Source organism: Molothrus aeneus, chromosome 2, assembly GCF_037042795.1.
Source record: "Molothrus aeneus isolate 106 chromosome 2, BPBGC_Maene_1.0, whole genome shotgun sequence".
NCBI classification, from domain to species: domain Eukaryota; kingdom Metazoa; phylum Chordata; class Aves; order Passeriformes; family Icteridae; genus Molothrus; species Molothrus aeneus.
Window position 1 is genome coordinate 47857237 of NC_089647.1, and position 16704 is coordinate 47873940.

Sequence of the window (16704 nt, forward strand, 5' to 3'; positions counted from 1 at the left end):
CACTCGTGACATAATTCTTCACAAATTTCATTGCAGTATTTCTCCAGTCAGGCATAAAACTTCCTCCAAATAGAACAAAATACTCTCAAACATTAATTCAACCTTGACAACATTGCTGCATAAATTAAAGGAATAACTACAGCAAAAAATTAGATTACGGATGTTACGACGGACCCGTTATAGTAACACATCATTTCGCAATGCAAATTATACAGGGCTAAGCGCTTTTTAAAAACGCAACCAGGAGTAGCTTGTCAGGAAAGCAGAGGCAGGCAGGAGGAGAGAAGGATTTTCTGTGCTATCACTGGAACAATCTCCTGACTCACTGGCTCCTGCAGCCGCGGGGAGCAGGAGGCTGGGGCCGCACTGACAGCTTTCCTGACGCAAGAGACGCGGAGCACTGACCTAAATGCCGCAGCTGCTGAGCTCCTTGCAGCTCAGCCCGAGGAAAAGGGGCCAGCATGGGTTCAAGTGCCAGTCACAAACACTCCTGCAGCCCGAGGCTGCTGCTGCACAGACGCTCGCCGAGACCCCCACATCACCTCGACCTCTTGAGCCTGAAACTTCCAAAAACGACTGCGAGGCGAGCTCTAGGCTGAGATTTAGAGCAGAGATTTTCAACAGGGAGCTGCGCACCCCTGTAGCGCTTCGGCGGCAGCAGCAGAACTGGCCGCCCCAGGGTCTCGGGCAGAGTCACACGGGAGGCACCGAGCCCCGGACAAGGTTAAACCCCACCCTGGGCGCGACTTTAGGCAGGCACTCAATGGCCCGCAGGTTAATCATCAGCTCCCTGCCCGGGGCACCGCGCCGAGCGGCGGCACGGCCCCTCCCGACACCGGGGCGAGCGCCGCGGGGCCGCCGCCTCCCGGGCCTCAGCTGGGGGGCAGCAGGAGCGGGCCCCTCCCTGCCCGGGGAGGCGCCGCAGGACCGGCCCTCGCCGCCGTGCCCTCCCACCGCGCCGCGTGAGTGACGGAGCGGGGCGGAAGGACGCGGAGGAGAGGGGGAGGGAGCGAGAAATACCTCGGGCGCTGCTGGCCCCGCTCGGCGCGGCCCAGGGCCCGCCCGGCGGTGGCTCCGCCTGCGCTGGCTGCCGGGAGCGGGGCGTGCCGGGCCCGCATGGAGGCGGGAGCGCGCCGGAAGCTGCGCAGCGGCAGCGACCGGGCGGGCAGCGGCGGCGGCGGAGGCCACGCGCGGCGGGGTCCGGGGCAGCGGCGGGAGCCGGGAGTGGCGGTGGCCGCAGGTGAGAGCGGGGCCGCCGAGCGCAGCGGGCCGGGGCTCGGCTGGCGCCGGGAGCGGCGGGCCCAGCCTGTCCCGGTCCCTTCGGTGCGAGAGGGGCGCAGAGCGGGGGGTGTCGCGGGTCCCGAAATGCCGACTGAGTATTTCATGTCAGTAGCATCGCGGGGAAGGGTGCGGGCCTTCCGCGCCTCGCTCCTCAGAGAGGCGCCCGGGGAGGCACCGCGTGTGTGTGTCCGCTCGCATCTGCCCCTGGCACGGTTCTCTAGTGCTCAGCGATTAACTCTCTGAACGCTTTTTCCCTCTGCAGTAGCGTGTGGATCACTCTCGATGTGGAATAAGAGCTCAGGAGGCAGTTTACCCATAGGTTTACCTGAAAAAACCGAGCACATTTCGGGGAGGGAGGGAGGGAGGGAGGGAGGGCAGCAGCCCCGCACTGGGCCGGCCCTGCCCTGACGCCTCGTTAAGTGGCATCCACACCCCCGTGCCTCTCGTTTCCACTGCCTTGGGACACAGATCGCCTGCCTTCCTGAAATCTTGCCTCTTCGCTGCAGCTATAATAAATAAACTGAACTAGTTCAGGCTGTGTTTTTCGTACATTCACCTTTTTGTTTCGGAAGGACTGAATGATTTGCCAGCCAAGCGTAGTCCCTGTCCCTTGTCATACACCCATTTAATATGTGGACATCTCAGAGAAGTCTGCCTGTAGAAGAAACTTAGAACACTGGAGTAATGATGTTGCACGCTGGTTCGTTTTGCAATGTCATCAGATTTATCTTTATTTGCTTAGTCTACGTTAGGCTATTTTCAGGAAGGGAATTCATGTTTTCTCCTACACCATGGAGCCTTGCAGTTCTGCCCAGTACTTACAGGCTGGGCTGAAGAGAGAGTTGCTTTCTCACAGGAACAATACTACCGTTGCATGTAACGAAATGCATTTTGTGGCCAAAACTGTCAGTTTTTGAGGGAGGGACTGGGATCTGGATATTTGTAGTTATGACCTCAGATAAGGAAAAACCTTAGTACTCTGATTTCTTATTGTGTAAAGAATGGAAAGGTAACACCACTTTCTTCACATTTGTTTCTTTTAATCTTTTCAATATCCCCTTGATGAAGGAAACAAGACTTTTAAGGTGATTTACAAAAAGGTTATTTTTAAATGCCCTTTTAGCCTTTAAACAAGGAGATGTCCTCTTCACTGTAGTGTAACCACTGTTGTTGCCTGCTTTTTGCACTTTGTAACTGATTCTAATTCATAAGGTACTGTTTCACAAGATACAGTTATTGTCAAAAAGGCCTAGGTCCCTTTTTTCTGTAGAATTGTTTGATGCATTGGTTTGGGCTGGAAGGGACCTTTAAAGATCATTTAGTGCAGTGGGCAGGGATGCTTTCCACTAGACCAGGTTCTTCTAAGCTCTGTCCCACCTGACCTTGAACGTTTCCAATGATGAGACATCCACAGCTTCCTTGAGCAACCTCTCCCAGAGTCTCGCCATCCTGATTGTAGAGAATTTCTTCCTTTAATCCAATCTAAATCTGCCCTCTTTAAATCTAAAACCATTGCACATGGTACTGTCACCACAGATCCCAGTAAAATGCCTCTACCTCTTCCTCATAAGCCTTTTTTAATTACTGAAAGGCTGCAGTAAGATCTCCCCAGAGCCTGCTCTTCTCCAGGCTGAACAATCTCAGCTCTCACAGAATTTCTGCGGAGGAGAGGCACTCTGGACTTGCTCCAGCAGGTCCACATCATTACTCAGTTCCCAGCACTTTGGGGGGGAGTCTCACCAGAGCAGACTGGAGGGGCAGAATCCAGATCCCACAGTCTGTGTCTCTTTGCTGAAGATAATAAACAGTATTGGTCCCACTGTGGGCACTTGAGGGAATCCACTGGTTTGTGCTTGGTACATTGAGCTGCAGCTGTTTGAATGTGGCCATCCAGCCAGTTCCTTAGGCATTTAGCAGTTCTATTTCAAGGCCATATGTCTCTATTAATCTTTTCCTTATTTTCTATCTTCTGCCCTCCCTAGGTCATTGGAGTTTTCACAGGCCAATTTAATTACATGGAATAGCAAAAAAACTTGTTCTTTACTAAGTTTTCTGCTGTTTTGTGAGTTCATTTAGTTCATAAAAAGTCTGATGAGGACATGAGCTGTCAGGAAAAGTGGGGGGAAGGGAAATAAAGAGAAAAGTGATGCCCCTATCTTGCAGCAGCAAGTAGTTAGATCTAGTCAAGGAAGCGTAGCCACAGCATGATGATAATTTAGTCACATCCATAACATATTTTGCATAACATTTTTCAATATGCAGACTTAAAGAAGGAAAGCAGCGTTAATTGTTTAGAACATGCCCTAGTAAGGCTGAGTGTGCCTTCCTTTGTACTTGCCTGTCTGTAATGCAGTTGCTGCACGTGGCTGCAATGAGTTATTGCAGTACTTGATGCAGCAGTCTTTTGCTTGGCTGTTTTTCTTGGCAGGGTTGATCTGATGCCCAGTGTTTGTACATTGTGCAAAGATCACCAGTACCTTCCTGTAATGTTAGAAACTTTGAAGAGTACAGGCATGCTTCTTGGTACCACTCTACATATCTAGTACTGGCAGACCTATTTTATTTGCTCATAGTGTTGATCTTTGAACTAAAAGGATAATTAATTTTCTTTAAATGTTATTATATTAGTGAGAAATAAAAGTCTTTATTTCAATATTGTGGTACTATTGGCTGGGTGACTATAGCTGGGGGGAGGTATTGTAAGTCTCAGAACATCTTATAAATTTCAGTATTTAAGCTTTAAAAAGAACAGCAGAAGAAACAGAAACTGAACACAACCAGAAAAAAACAAAAACTTGATTTCCTTTTGAGAGAGCTGATAGCGTAAACAGGGCCTTGCAAAGAAATACATATGTTTTATAAAACCAAGGGACATGCTTAAAACAGAATAACCTGCAGGTTCTTAGTGTTACTAACCTTTTAAGTGTGTGGTGAATATTTTTGGTGAGAAATTTCTCAGGAGTTTCTGTCTTGTGATCTGTTTTTTATTTACTCTGGAGCGCTGAGACTGCTTCATGCCAAGGAATTTACTAAAAGTCCCTTGAAAAATAAAGTTATGTGTTATAGTATGATATAGCCTATGATAAAGGTTCTTATCTGTACAACTTGTAATTGTATGAAACAAGTCAACTTCCTGGCTAGACTAAATATATGATAACAGAGGTGAGTTGCAATGTGATAGTGCTGTTGCTGCTGTGTGAAAAGTTGGGGTGCTCGTCTTTCCTTTACACTCCAACAAGCTTGTATAATATACCTTGAGCTAATTCATTAATTTTCACCTTGTGTGAGCCCATGCTGTTTCATGGGTACCCTACAACATTACTTGGAAAGCTAAATGTGCTCTAAGGGACATGGATTGTTATTTTTATGCTCTTGCTTTCTATTACAACCATTAGTTTCATCAATCAGGGAATACTACCTCTATGTGCTGCAGACTGATAATTCTGAAAAGGGCTGCTGGACACACTGAAGGTTTAGATAGGATATCATCTCATTTTGACCCACTCTTAAGTTGCCATGGGGGTCTTATTTGAAATCCGAGTGGTTATGTTTTTCTGTTGTGCTTTTTTAGTTCATGCTCAGTTGGTTTTTGGCATTCCATGCAGTTCTGTAGGGTCTCTTCTTGCCAAGTATTGTAAGTAGGTTTAGGTTGAACTAGTATTTATGGTCTCAAGAATGCCTGGAGAATTTTTTTTTTTTTGTAAGGAGTTGTTGCTGTACTGTATAAAGGGCTGAAAGGACATCATGGTGTGGGAGAAAATGTTTTTCATTGAAGTAATGAAAAGGGAGCAGTTGTGGCTGAAGGAAAGATACTGCATTGATGACTTTGCAATTCAACCTAACTTCATCATGCAGCTTGAAGAGATGTATATTTATTCTAGTCAGTTTCAAGTCAACAGGAGCAGGATTGGGTTCCTGTAGTTCTTAGTTTAAAGTTTTGAATTCACAGTCTGCACTAGAACAAAAAAAAGTATTTTCAGTTTAGGAAATACTCTTCTGAATTACTTTCCACAAATTATGCAAGCTGCATTGTTGTTGATTTTTTTTTTTTGTCCCAAACTTCAGTCTAATTTTTCTTTAATTGTTTTATTCACTTCTTATTTTTCAGGAGTCTTTGAAAAATCCTTAGTGGTCATGACATTGTTACAAGTGACATAAATTAGCCAGTGGCTCAGAATGATGGAAACCCAGAAGACTACAAATGGTTTGCAAGTGATTGGAGAAGGGACTGGTATAGGGAAATCGACACTCCACATGGTGGGGTATTTGGGAAAAGTCAGTTGAAACTTGTTTTACATATGTGCAAAGTTCATATTTTTCTCTGTTTTGAGAGATTTTTAATTGGTCTTAATTTTACCCCCCAAAAAAAAAATTTCAAAGTTATTTTCCACGGAAATCTATAACAATGGCGAAAGATTTTTCTAAGTAAATATGTGCCTATGTTTTTTACTGGCACTATTTTTACAACTGTTTGCATTCCTATGAAAATTGATTTGTCTTTCAAAGATCTGAGCTTGTGTTCCCTGGCAATAAGGGTCCTGTGGTTTAGTTCAAGTAAAATAAAATATGCATAAAAGTACATAAAATGTGCAAAAATAAAATGTGTTGTTAAAGACACTTTATTTGAATATTTAACTAAAAATATAAATTTATTTAAATCATGCTACCATACAAATATAGTAAAAATATTTAAAAAGAAACCAATGTAGTTTGCTTTTTATATTGTATTGTATTATATCTAGAAATTGAACAATGATTTTGTATAAGTATGTCTTACCTTGGGATAATGTATGAAATACATAAATTTATGCTGCTTTATCTTTCTTGGTTTGTTTTTATTTTAGAACTGTAATCCTGTGGAAACAACTACACATGAGTATTGTCCAGTCTGCAAAGAGAAGGGTCAGATCCAAGGTTTACGGACTTACCGCCTTAATTTTCAAGAGTCCATTTTCCTTTGTGAAAATCCTCAGGTATCACACTAATAAAGAGTTTTATATGGCCCTGCAGAGGCCTTTACCTTCAGCAGTTACACCTCTCTAAGTCTGTGATTTTTTTGGTAGTAAGCAGACTGTTGAAATAGGACCCCTCTGAGTCTGTATGCTGCAGGATGTTTGCTTGCAAATAGGGAAAAACAGAAATAACCTGAGTATATGCAGTGTTTAGGCATAGATAGCTACCCTAAAGGATTAAAAAGAGTAAAAAAATAATGAAATAAAGGAGGGTTCTTCTCAATTAGCAAGGGATTACAAGTGGTACTAAATAAATTTTTGTACAAGTCAGACTAGAAGGTGAATATTTGATGATCCATGGAGCTAGTGCGTAACTCTAGCAGATGTGAGTCTCCCATTTTCCCTTCTATAAGTCTGGGTAATGCATATAGGTTTATAATTGTAATTACTATGCTTTTATTTCTTTTTTCCCCCATTTTTAATTTTAACCTTAGCTGGATTTCTCTGCTGCTTAATATTTGAGTTGTGATTTTGCTACCTCTCCCTTCACTGCTCCGTGTATGTGGGAAGGGTATAGCAATCGCAAACAGACTTAAATTGCCCTTAAATTAGTAGAAACTTGACTAGATATGGGTCTCAGAGTTGTTTTTTCTCATTCTTTCCTGCTTTAACTAATTATGGTATAGTTCTGGAGATTGGTAATAGGGATTTGTCTATATTCAATGAGCTAGCCTTGTCAATTTGGGTACCAGTAGTCTCTCAGGCATGAGATAATAATGTCAAATCTGTACCCTATAGGAGTGGATTTAGCAGAATAAGACAAGAGGACTCTCCTTAGCAAAATTAAATTGTTTGCAGAGGTTGGGAGAATTTACTGGGAAAGTAGTGTTGAAGTATCACTACTGATGTATGTATTTCATAGTTGCTTATGAGACAGTGGTGGGATAACACACCCTTCCTGTCATACCTATGTTGAATATATGTACTGATTTAATTAAAAAATCACTTTACAGAAGTCCCTGTTGCTGGGTTGGATGGAGGTCTAAGCAATTTGGTGCAGTAGAAGGTGTCCCTGCCCATGGCAGGGGGCTTGGAACTGGATGGTCTGTAGCATCCTTTCCAAACCAAGCCATTTTATCATTCTGTGATTCAACTCCATTTTAAAAGTATGTTTTGTACTTTCTTTAGCTCTCATTCACCTGAAATTGCTTTGTAGATTTCACTGTAACCTTTTTTCTTTCCTTTAGTGTATCTACCCACTTGGTTATAAACCATTAAACAGCATAATTACTTCTACTGGTTCAGAAAATCATCCAGCTCCATCTACTCACAAGAAGAGGAAATTTGGTAATATCAGTGACTTTTCTGCTGTTGGATCAGATCCAAAAAAAGCAAGTAACAGCGTGCTCAATGTTGAGCACGCCATTAATGCAGACTCAGTTGTGAAAGGCTGCCAGAATAGTTTGTGTATTCCCAAGGCAAGCCTACACAGTGTATTACAAAATGACCAGCAAAACCCTGGCAATCATGTGGGGTCTTGCATGCAGAGCATGGATTTTGAAACAACCACCAAGACCAACAACTACCAAGAAAATCCACCAAAGACTTCTAGTCCCAAAACACAACTATTGCCAAATTCTCAGAATTTATCAACAGCATCTGAAATTTCACTTAAAGAGGATAAAGGTTCCACGAATAACAGAGATTTGTGTCTTCAGTGGAGAAACAAACATAATCTTTGTTGGTTAGATTGTATTTTGTCAGCACTGGTACACTTAGAAACATTAAAATCTGCTCTAGCAGAAGAATGTAACAATGGAAAATGTTTACTCCAGAAACTTATAACAAAGTATAATCAAGCATCTGTTCTTCTGAATACCTGTAAAAGGAGTAAAGTAAAAGGTGAGTAAATTTAGCTGCTGTTTTCTATAGTCAGACTGATTTGCTACAAATATGTGGAATTTATATATATGCCTCTGTTCTATTTCAAGTATGGGTCAATATGAAAGGCATTGGTTTGCAGAGAGGGAGTGCATGCTAAGGGTACATATGTGTGTGAAAAGGTGTGTAGTTATGTGTAGTTACACATAACTACATGAACACATACGTATTTTTTTCTTTAGATGTTCTTCCAAAAGCAGAATCTCAGCTCAACGAAATCAGAAACGTAATGTTTACAGAACTTAAGCCTCAGCTGACATGTGAATTGGGTAAGTAATTAGTGCAGCATCTCAGTAATTACTTTCAGGAAATGCTAGATATAAAGCCTTTTATGTCATACATAAAAGTATGTGTGTAGGAATGCATGCAAGAAGGTTTGGAAATATATTTGTTTTTATTGGTGACTTACACATACTTTACAGAATGATCAGCTGGTTTGTCCTTTGCCCATTTTGACTTTTTAGAGGGCAGATGATCTTTGTAATTATGCTGTAGTCATGAAATCGTCACTGATACCAATCTAATAACATGGATCAATCCCTTTGCTGTGAGAATTGCAAATAGAGCCTTGAAATAATAACTGACATTTAAATCATAGTAATAAGCTTATCTTCTTCCTTTTTGAGGTACTGAAAGGTGATTTCAGATATTTAGTGACCATTTTTTTCTGCCCCATCTTTGAAGGTAATATGAAAAATCCAGTGTTTGCACTTCAACTACTCTTACAATTGGATCAACAAGCTGAGAAACTATTCTTGCATTCGTTTTCATGGAAATTTGAATGTGTATGTTGTGGCCACAAATACCAGGACCGGTGAGATTTTTATATAAGTTGCTTCTACATAGCTGTTCTACCTCACCTTTTAAAATCTGCATCTAATAGTTGGTTTTCTTCAGATTTCCAGGTTTAAGGTTGTTGAAGTTTTATATGATCTGCTTTTTCATTTGCAAATAGTTTACTGCTATTCCATGTCTTAAACAACCATGTTATCAATTAATTAAGAAAGATACCATAGGTAACTGTGTGAGTCTCAGGACATACTCACTCTGATATTTTGTTGAGAGTATGCAAATGCTGTGGTTCTAAAGAATGTATGCCTAGTACATTTTTGCTATTGAGAAATACCTGGAATATTCACTTGGGTTACAAAGAATCAGAGATTCTCTAACATAGTTTGTCTATTTTAAAATAGTATTACAGGGAGTAATTTCTTGAGAATTTATTTAGATCTGTGCAGCCACAGGTACAAGCTTGTAATTTAGGCTCCTTTTAGGGTCAGCAGGTAAAGAGAGATACCTTCAGAAGACAACTCATTTTAGTTGAAAAATATCTTTATTAGGTAGTAAATTACGCAGATCCTGGTACAAGCTTTGTCTTATGTTGGAAAGGAAACAGAGATAACATTATAGGGAGAAAAAGCAAATAATGTGAAACTGAAGGCCACAGGGCTGCTGAAACAAGTTATGACTGATGCTGTTTGGCAGAACTGAATTCAGGGCCGACTTGGATGTGATGCTGTCACAGTGAATTCCACACAAATGGCATGAACATGAATAGAATTTGGGTTTTTATAATGTTTTTATAACTTGTTTCCTGGTAGAGTATGTATATTTATTGTTTTCTGATCACCAACTCAGCTTACTCTTTAAATGTGTGTGTGTGTCCAGATTGAAGAAAACCCTAACGACATTTACAAATGTAATCCCTGATTGGCATCCACTCAATGCTGTTCATATTGGACCGTGTATTAACTGTGGAAATACATCTCAAAGACAACAGATGATCTTGGAAAAGTAAGTTTGAATATGTGAACTTGAAAGTAACATACATAAAGTTCTGAGACTTCATTTATTGAACCTATGACTTCTGAAACCAGACTATTACTGTGGGTTTGCAGAGATTCTAAACCTTAAACTCTGATCAGTACTCACTTTTAAAGATTTTTAGATCATTCTTACAAGCTAAAATAGCAAGTATTGTTTATTAAAGATGAAGAGAGCAGTGTTTAACATGCTGACTAGCATGTGTGTGAACTAGGTCATAAATACTTAACTATCAAGTAGTAAATACAGACAACTGATATCCAGTGTCAGCCTTTTCACAGCCCCTGCTGTGGATAAAAGTTGTTTGATCATTTGTTTACTTAATTGACCTGGGAACAATGTCCCTTGCTACTGTGTTTATGGCACAGGAATGTTTTTTCTCAACTTTTCCCCACTCCCCAGATCTCTTATTTGGTGTTGGGTTTTTTTCCCCCCTAATCTATAATTAAATGGAACATTCAGTTGGGATATTCTTTTTCCTTTCTGCTTACTGTGCAATCTGAAGAGTCTGTGAGGAAGTAGAATAGTAAGGGCAGAACCAAATACTCTTAGAGATGTCTTACTTTTTCATTAGGAACTTTTGCCACTGTTCTATTGTAATAAACTGGTTCTTTCTTGTTTCTTTGTCAGAGTACCCTCAATATTAACATTACATTTTGTGGAAGGCTTGCCACATAACAACCTGGAGAAATACTCATTTCAATTTGAGGAAGACACCTACCAAATAACATCTGTTGTTCAGTACCAAACAGATAAGAAGCACTTCATAAGCTGGTCATTGAATCCTGATGGTAAGAATCACAGAATGGGTCAGGTTGGAAGGGACCACAGGGGGTCATCCAACTTCCCTGCTCCAGCGGGGCCATCCCAGAGCACATGGCACAGGATGACATCCAGATGGTTCTTGAATATTTCCAGTGAGGGAAAGCCCACAACCTCTCTGGGCAATCTGCCCCAGTGTGTTGTCACTGCACAGTAAGGAAGTCCTTCCTTATGTTCAGGTGGAACTTCCTGTGCATCAGTTTCTGCCTGTTGCCTTCTGTCCTACTGCTCAGCGCTGCTGAGCAGGGCCTGGGTGAGTCTTCTGACACCTCCCTCTGGATACTTACAGAGGCTGATGAGGTCCCTTCTCAATTGTCTTTTCTCAAGGCTGAACAGGCCCAGCTCCCTCAGTCTTTCCTCATAAAAAAGAGAGATAAGATAGAGTTTATGGTTCTTATCTACCATAATATTTCATGAGTTTTATGGGTTACTGCAGTAGTCTCAACCGTTGATATATAATAACAAAGATTTCTTTTGTCTGCATTCTAAACTTCATATTAAATTGTTGCGAATAATTGGGTTTCTTGGAGTGAAGGTTTTCAGTTGGTTTTACTGCACTGTGCTGTCTTACAGAGCACTTACTGGAAAAAGTAATTTGGCTATAGAGTTTTTTTCCCTTCATAACTTCGTAAAAGTTAAAAAATAAATGCAGTCTGACCATGACTGTGGAACAAATAGTATTGTTTATTTTTAAACCAGTGATTCATCCATTCTTGGCTGGAAACAAGGTAACCTATGGTACTATGAGCAATTAATTAAGTTATTTTTTATATCTGAACTTTATGGCACCTCAGGGGTGGGAGGCAGAAATCCATGTTGGAAACATTACTAATGGTATGATGGTGGTACCGCTGATGGAAGATCCATAAATAGAGAAGGTGAAAAGGTGATATTTTGGTAATCATGCCTCTGTAGAGAGCATGGGGTACAGTCTTATGAAGTGTTGTGACAACATGAAAATTGTCTAAGTCATATTGCCAGAGATAAAAAAGAAATGGGAAGAGGAAGCAGTTGGGAAATGCCTAGTTAAGAAGCTCCTATATGCCATATATATCTGTTTTAAAATTCTTAAAGCTATAAAATATTCTTTCATTATCTGTGAACAGTTTCCAGGTGATGAGACAAGAGTTTTAAAATAAGCAGTTTCTTTTTAGCTCCTGTGCTTCCTACCCAGGCAATTAAAAGGTCTACAGAGAAACTTAATTTAAGAGGTGGTTCTTACCTCAGACTTGTGAGAGTATTTTCAGACAAGATGTTTCAGCCAAAAAAATTCCTTAGCTAGCTTTGTTTTATGGTTGACCTACTCTGACCTGTAATAATATTGCTGCAACTTCTTGTACTTGCTCTTTTTACAGTGGAAGTCTCCTAGTTTTCTCTGGAGAAAAAAACCCAAACTCTATTTTCTGCTTGCCAGGAGAATGGGTTAATAAAAATACTTGACAAGTGTGAGGATAGTGATTTCAATTTTAAAAGTCTCTGAGTCTCTGCACTGATTGCTATTTTTCAGGAACTTGGCTTGAATGTGATGATTTAAAGGGTCCATATTGCAAGAGACGTAAAAGATTTGAAGTTCCTCCTTCAGAGATTCATATTGTTATCTGGGAAAAGAAAGCATCCCATGTGCCACAAGAGCTGAATTTACAGTTCCAAAGTAAAAATAGTGAAGATATTCCTCTTAATAATGTACATTCAAATTCCATGGTGTTGAATTGTGGTTTTGATAACACTGTCGGCAAAACACCTGCAGAACCTCACAAAGAGGATTCTGTGAGGACTCCAGATAAGAAACAGCAGCAAGTAACTGAGGACAAAAGTATTGTTCATCATGGTTCAGAAAATCTGGCAGATGGTGATCTTGTAACACTGATGCCTGAAGAAGTTCTAGTTGACCCAGAAAATAAATTGCTGCCTAACGGATGGATGGTGGGAAATAACCTTCTTGATGGATGGGGCACACCAGAACAGCTGGAACCAACTTTTTCACTTAGCACTCCATATGCAGGAGAGTTTGCTGGAACTAGTCTAGCTATGAACAATAAATCCATGTTGTGTGAAAATTCCAGTATTTGCTTTCCTCTGGAAGAGTTGAACTCAGTAAATATTACTGCTCCTGTGCCCAAAAAACATGACCCTGATTCATCTGACTCATCGCCTTCTCAATTAAATGACAGAGCTAAGTTAGCTAACAGAGAACATGGACTAAATTCAGAACTACTGCTAAGCAAGAAGTGGTTAGCAGTAGAAAATACTATACAAAAACCACCTGACTTGAGAGATGCAAGCAAAACTGTAGTTAATTCTCAAGTTGGCAGTTCTTCTGGTGCCAGTAATTCAGTTCAGTCCTCACACAAAGACCGAAAAGGAGGATTTGTAGGAAGCTGGGTGAAGAAATCAAGCAAGAGTGCTTCTTTTATGCCTTCAAGTGCCTCAGCTCTCAAGAATGAGAGAAGTTGCAAAACTCCCTCATTGCAAAAAATAAGTGAAGTTCGGCTGCCAGTTAAGGGTGCAAGTAACTTCGGTGGATTTCAAAGCAGAGGTACAAAGAAAACAACTGAGACCCCAAAGTTACTGGCTCCTCAGAGTAATAATACTCATCCTTTACCAAATTTCAAAGGATTTTCTCAAAGCACTTGTCTTCCAACAGCAAATCATACCACTATTGTAGGTCCAACTTGGATTAAGTCAGAAAGTATGTTGGGTACCTCAGGTAAAGTGACTCGGTTCCCCTCACCTGGCTATAACTCTGGCAAGGCAGAAGAGTCAGAGAGTGACAAAACAAAAAAACTTCGCCTAAAATTGTTAAAAAAACTTAATGCTAAAAAGAAGAAGTTGGCTTCACTGGATAGATTAGCAGTGGAACAGATGAAACAGGAAAAACCTGTGAGTGGAGACGTGAGCACCCCATCGCAGACTGAATCTCAGAATGACAGTGAATTATTGCAGAGCTTAAGGGAGCTGCAGTATCAGATTGATGTCACAGGGAATGGATCTGAATTGAATGCAAACGCTGTGCCAGAGTGCACTGGCCCTGATAACACTGATGAAATACTGGCAGAATTACTGTCCCCTATTTCAACTGTCGCTTCCGTGGAGGCGCCGAAGAGCGGAGATGAGTGCATGTACATGGAAATGGTGCACGGCAGCGTGGCAACAACCATGTCCCAGGAGAACAACACTGTGCCACAGGCAGCAGTGACAAGTGAGGACCACAATTACTACAGTCCTGTAAAGGACACCCCTTTGGAGCTTGATGCAATAAACAAACACTGTGGGAAAAAACTTTCTTTTGAAAGTCCTACAAGAGATGATATCCTCGAAGACCTGTTCTCCATTTCAGCACCAAGCTCAATGGCAGATGACATGGATTTACCTCATTTTGATGAAACTCTGTTTGAAACTTGGTAAATACTCAGTTTCTTGAGTTTAAGTATTTTTTCAGTATTATGTATATTTTGAAACAAAGCACTACTAAATTATATTTTATAACTAGTTTAATTGCACACTGGCTGTACTTGAACAATTTACATTTGAGATTTTTTTTTCTTAATATTTTACTGTAACGAGCAAATCAGGGTTTAATGTATTCTATTCTTCTGAGAAGCAGTTATTTTAGCTGTCAGATATGACAATGATTTTTAATTAAAAGCTCCTGTGAGTCTTAATTTTTGCTGCTTTTAACATGAAAATCTTCCATACTGTAGTGTGTTTGAGAACTAATTAAGTTCTGTAGTCTTGATGATGTAATGTTGTAAGAAATACTATTTATGTACTAATGATTTTACAGGACCACTCAACTCCTGAAGTTATTTTGTCCAACATTTAAAAAAACCATTTTAAGTACCTTCTGTAAGTAGGGAATTTTGCATTCTCTGATATGAACTTAGAGGTTTCTTAGAATTAATTTAACTGTAAGTTAATGCCTATTACTGTTGTCACTTGGAGTTTTTCATGACTCAGGCAGTGCACCCCCGACTGTATGTGAGATGCCAAGGAGAGGCAAGGTCAGTAGGAAGAAAGTAACGGAAAAATGTGGCAAGACAGCAGTGAGTAAGCAGAGGGATTCACACCTTGGTATTTCTAGATATGTATAGCTTTCATTTTGCTAGATTGGAGTCTTTTTTTAAATGCATGGCCACAAAGCTGAGGGTATTATATGCCAAGTTAGATTAGCTGTACATTTTTCTCGTTCTTGGAAATAAGGATTTTATCAGCAAGTCTTTATATCAGGCACATCTAGAGCTGTCCTGCATTTTTTTGTTTCAGATTCCAAGCTCAAAACATTAAATGCTCAGTCTTACTTTTCCAGTAGATGCAGATAAACATAATGCTATTACAAGGCATGGTTACAGATTCTAATGCTTTTGGATTGTTTGAACTAGGTTTAAAAAGTGTTTGAAAAACTATCATTGGCCCTGAACTTGTTGCAATACATTGTTATCAAACTGGTACTTTAGGCAATGAATTTTTGAAATTCAAGTTATTGTGAAGAACTTGAGCTTCTTTGTTTTAAATACTGTAATTGGTAATGTTACAATAGAAAACGAGTGGATTCTGAATGTTAAGGGCTGGTGTACTGCTTGTGAAATGTTTGCCCATTTATGAATTCCCTAATTAAAAAAAAAAAAAAGGAAAAAAAAAGAAAAAAAAGAGCTGATTTATCCATGAATGGGTTGCAATGACCTGCAGCTGTGACATGGGAGCTCCTTCACCACTGGCTTGGGACACAAACACAGCACAGACCCAGGGGTGAGTAAAGCAGTGAGCCCAGCGTTGGTGATGCAGAATGCACAGGGGGAAGAAACAGGAGGAAGAAACCCTGCTAGAAGATGAGGAAGTCCTGGTGGAGAGGTTTATAATGTGGTTCATGGCAGAGGAGGGAGGGTGTGGGGGCACACCTGCTGTGCACATACACCTAGACAGAAGCAAGAACCTCGGGTCACCATTGGCACCCCCTCCACAAACTGAAGCTGAGAGTGTTTGGTCTGCAGCTGCGTGGGATTTAGTGTGGGTACAGGTATATATAGAAGCTCCAAGAGCAAACAAATAGCACTTGAGATTAAAGAAGGTATGAAAATAAATCTGTTGATGCTGCATGTTCCTGGCTGCCTTTTTCTCTGAAACAGAAAACTAAAGATGATGCAGTGCAATTTGTTTGTTTCCATAAATGTTTTACTGCCTCTGATCCTGTGCAAGTGAGAATTCAGCTGATTTTGAATGAAAACCCCATGACTAAAGAAATTGTTTGGAATTTGAAATGTTACTGGGTGTTTTATATTAAGAGTAGTTTTTAAATGCAGCTCTTAATTTGCCATGAAGACAATACAAAGTATTGTAGTCATTTTTTGTCAACTGGAAGTACAGGTAGTGATCAGAAGCTGGCCCCTGTATTGTGTTGGTTTTATTAGTGTTCTAGGGTAGATTTCCCAAAGTCTAAGGGCTTTGAGCGCTGCCATCTACACCACTAAACCATGTCCCTACATGCCACCTCTACATTTTTTGAACACTTCGAGGGATGATAACTTCACCACTTCCCTGGGCAGTCTCTTCCAATTCTTAACCATCCTTTCAGAGAGGAGATTTTTCCTAACATCCAATCTAACCTCCCATGGCACAACTTGAAACCATTTCCTCTCATACTGTCTCATTACCTACAACAAAAGACCTGCCCCCACCTGGCTATGCCCTCATTTCAAGTAGTTGTGGAGAGCAGTAAGGTCCCCCCTGAGCCTCCTTTTCTTCAGGCTAAACACCCTTAGCTGTTCCTCATCAGTCTTGCACTCCAGACCCTTCCCCAGCTCTGTTGCTCTTCTCTGGACACACTCCAGCCCCTCAATGTCCTTCATGTGAGGGGCCCAGAACTGAACACAGGATTTGAGGTGTGGCC

At 40.8% G+C, this 16704-nt stretch overlaps 1 protein-coding gene across 1 annotated transcript; it reads left to right on the plus strand.

Annotated features, from left to right (window-relative positions):
- The first annotated feature begins 3724 nt into the window (after positions 1 to 3724).
- USPL1 (ubiquitin specific peptidase like 1) lies at positions 3725 to 15913 on the plus strand. The gene is made up of 8 exons (XM_066544882.1): positions 3725 to 5556; positions 6126 to 6254; positions 7481 to 8135; positions 8357 to 8443; positions 8859 to 8988; positions 9843 to 9968; positions 10629 to 10789; positions 12328 to 15913. The coding sequence occupies exons 1-8, from the start codon at positions 5458 to 5460 to the stop codon at positions 14223 to 14225; spliced, it is 3285 nt and encodes a 1094-aa protein (XP_066400979.1). The 5' UTR covers positions 3725 to 5457; the 3' UTR covers positions 14226 to 15913.
- The last annotated feature ends 791 nt before the right edge of the window (positions 15914 to 16704 follow it).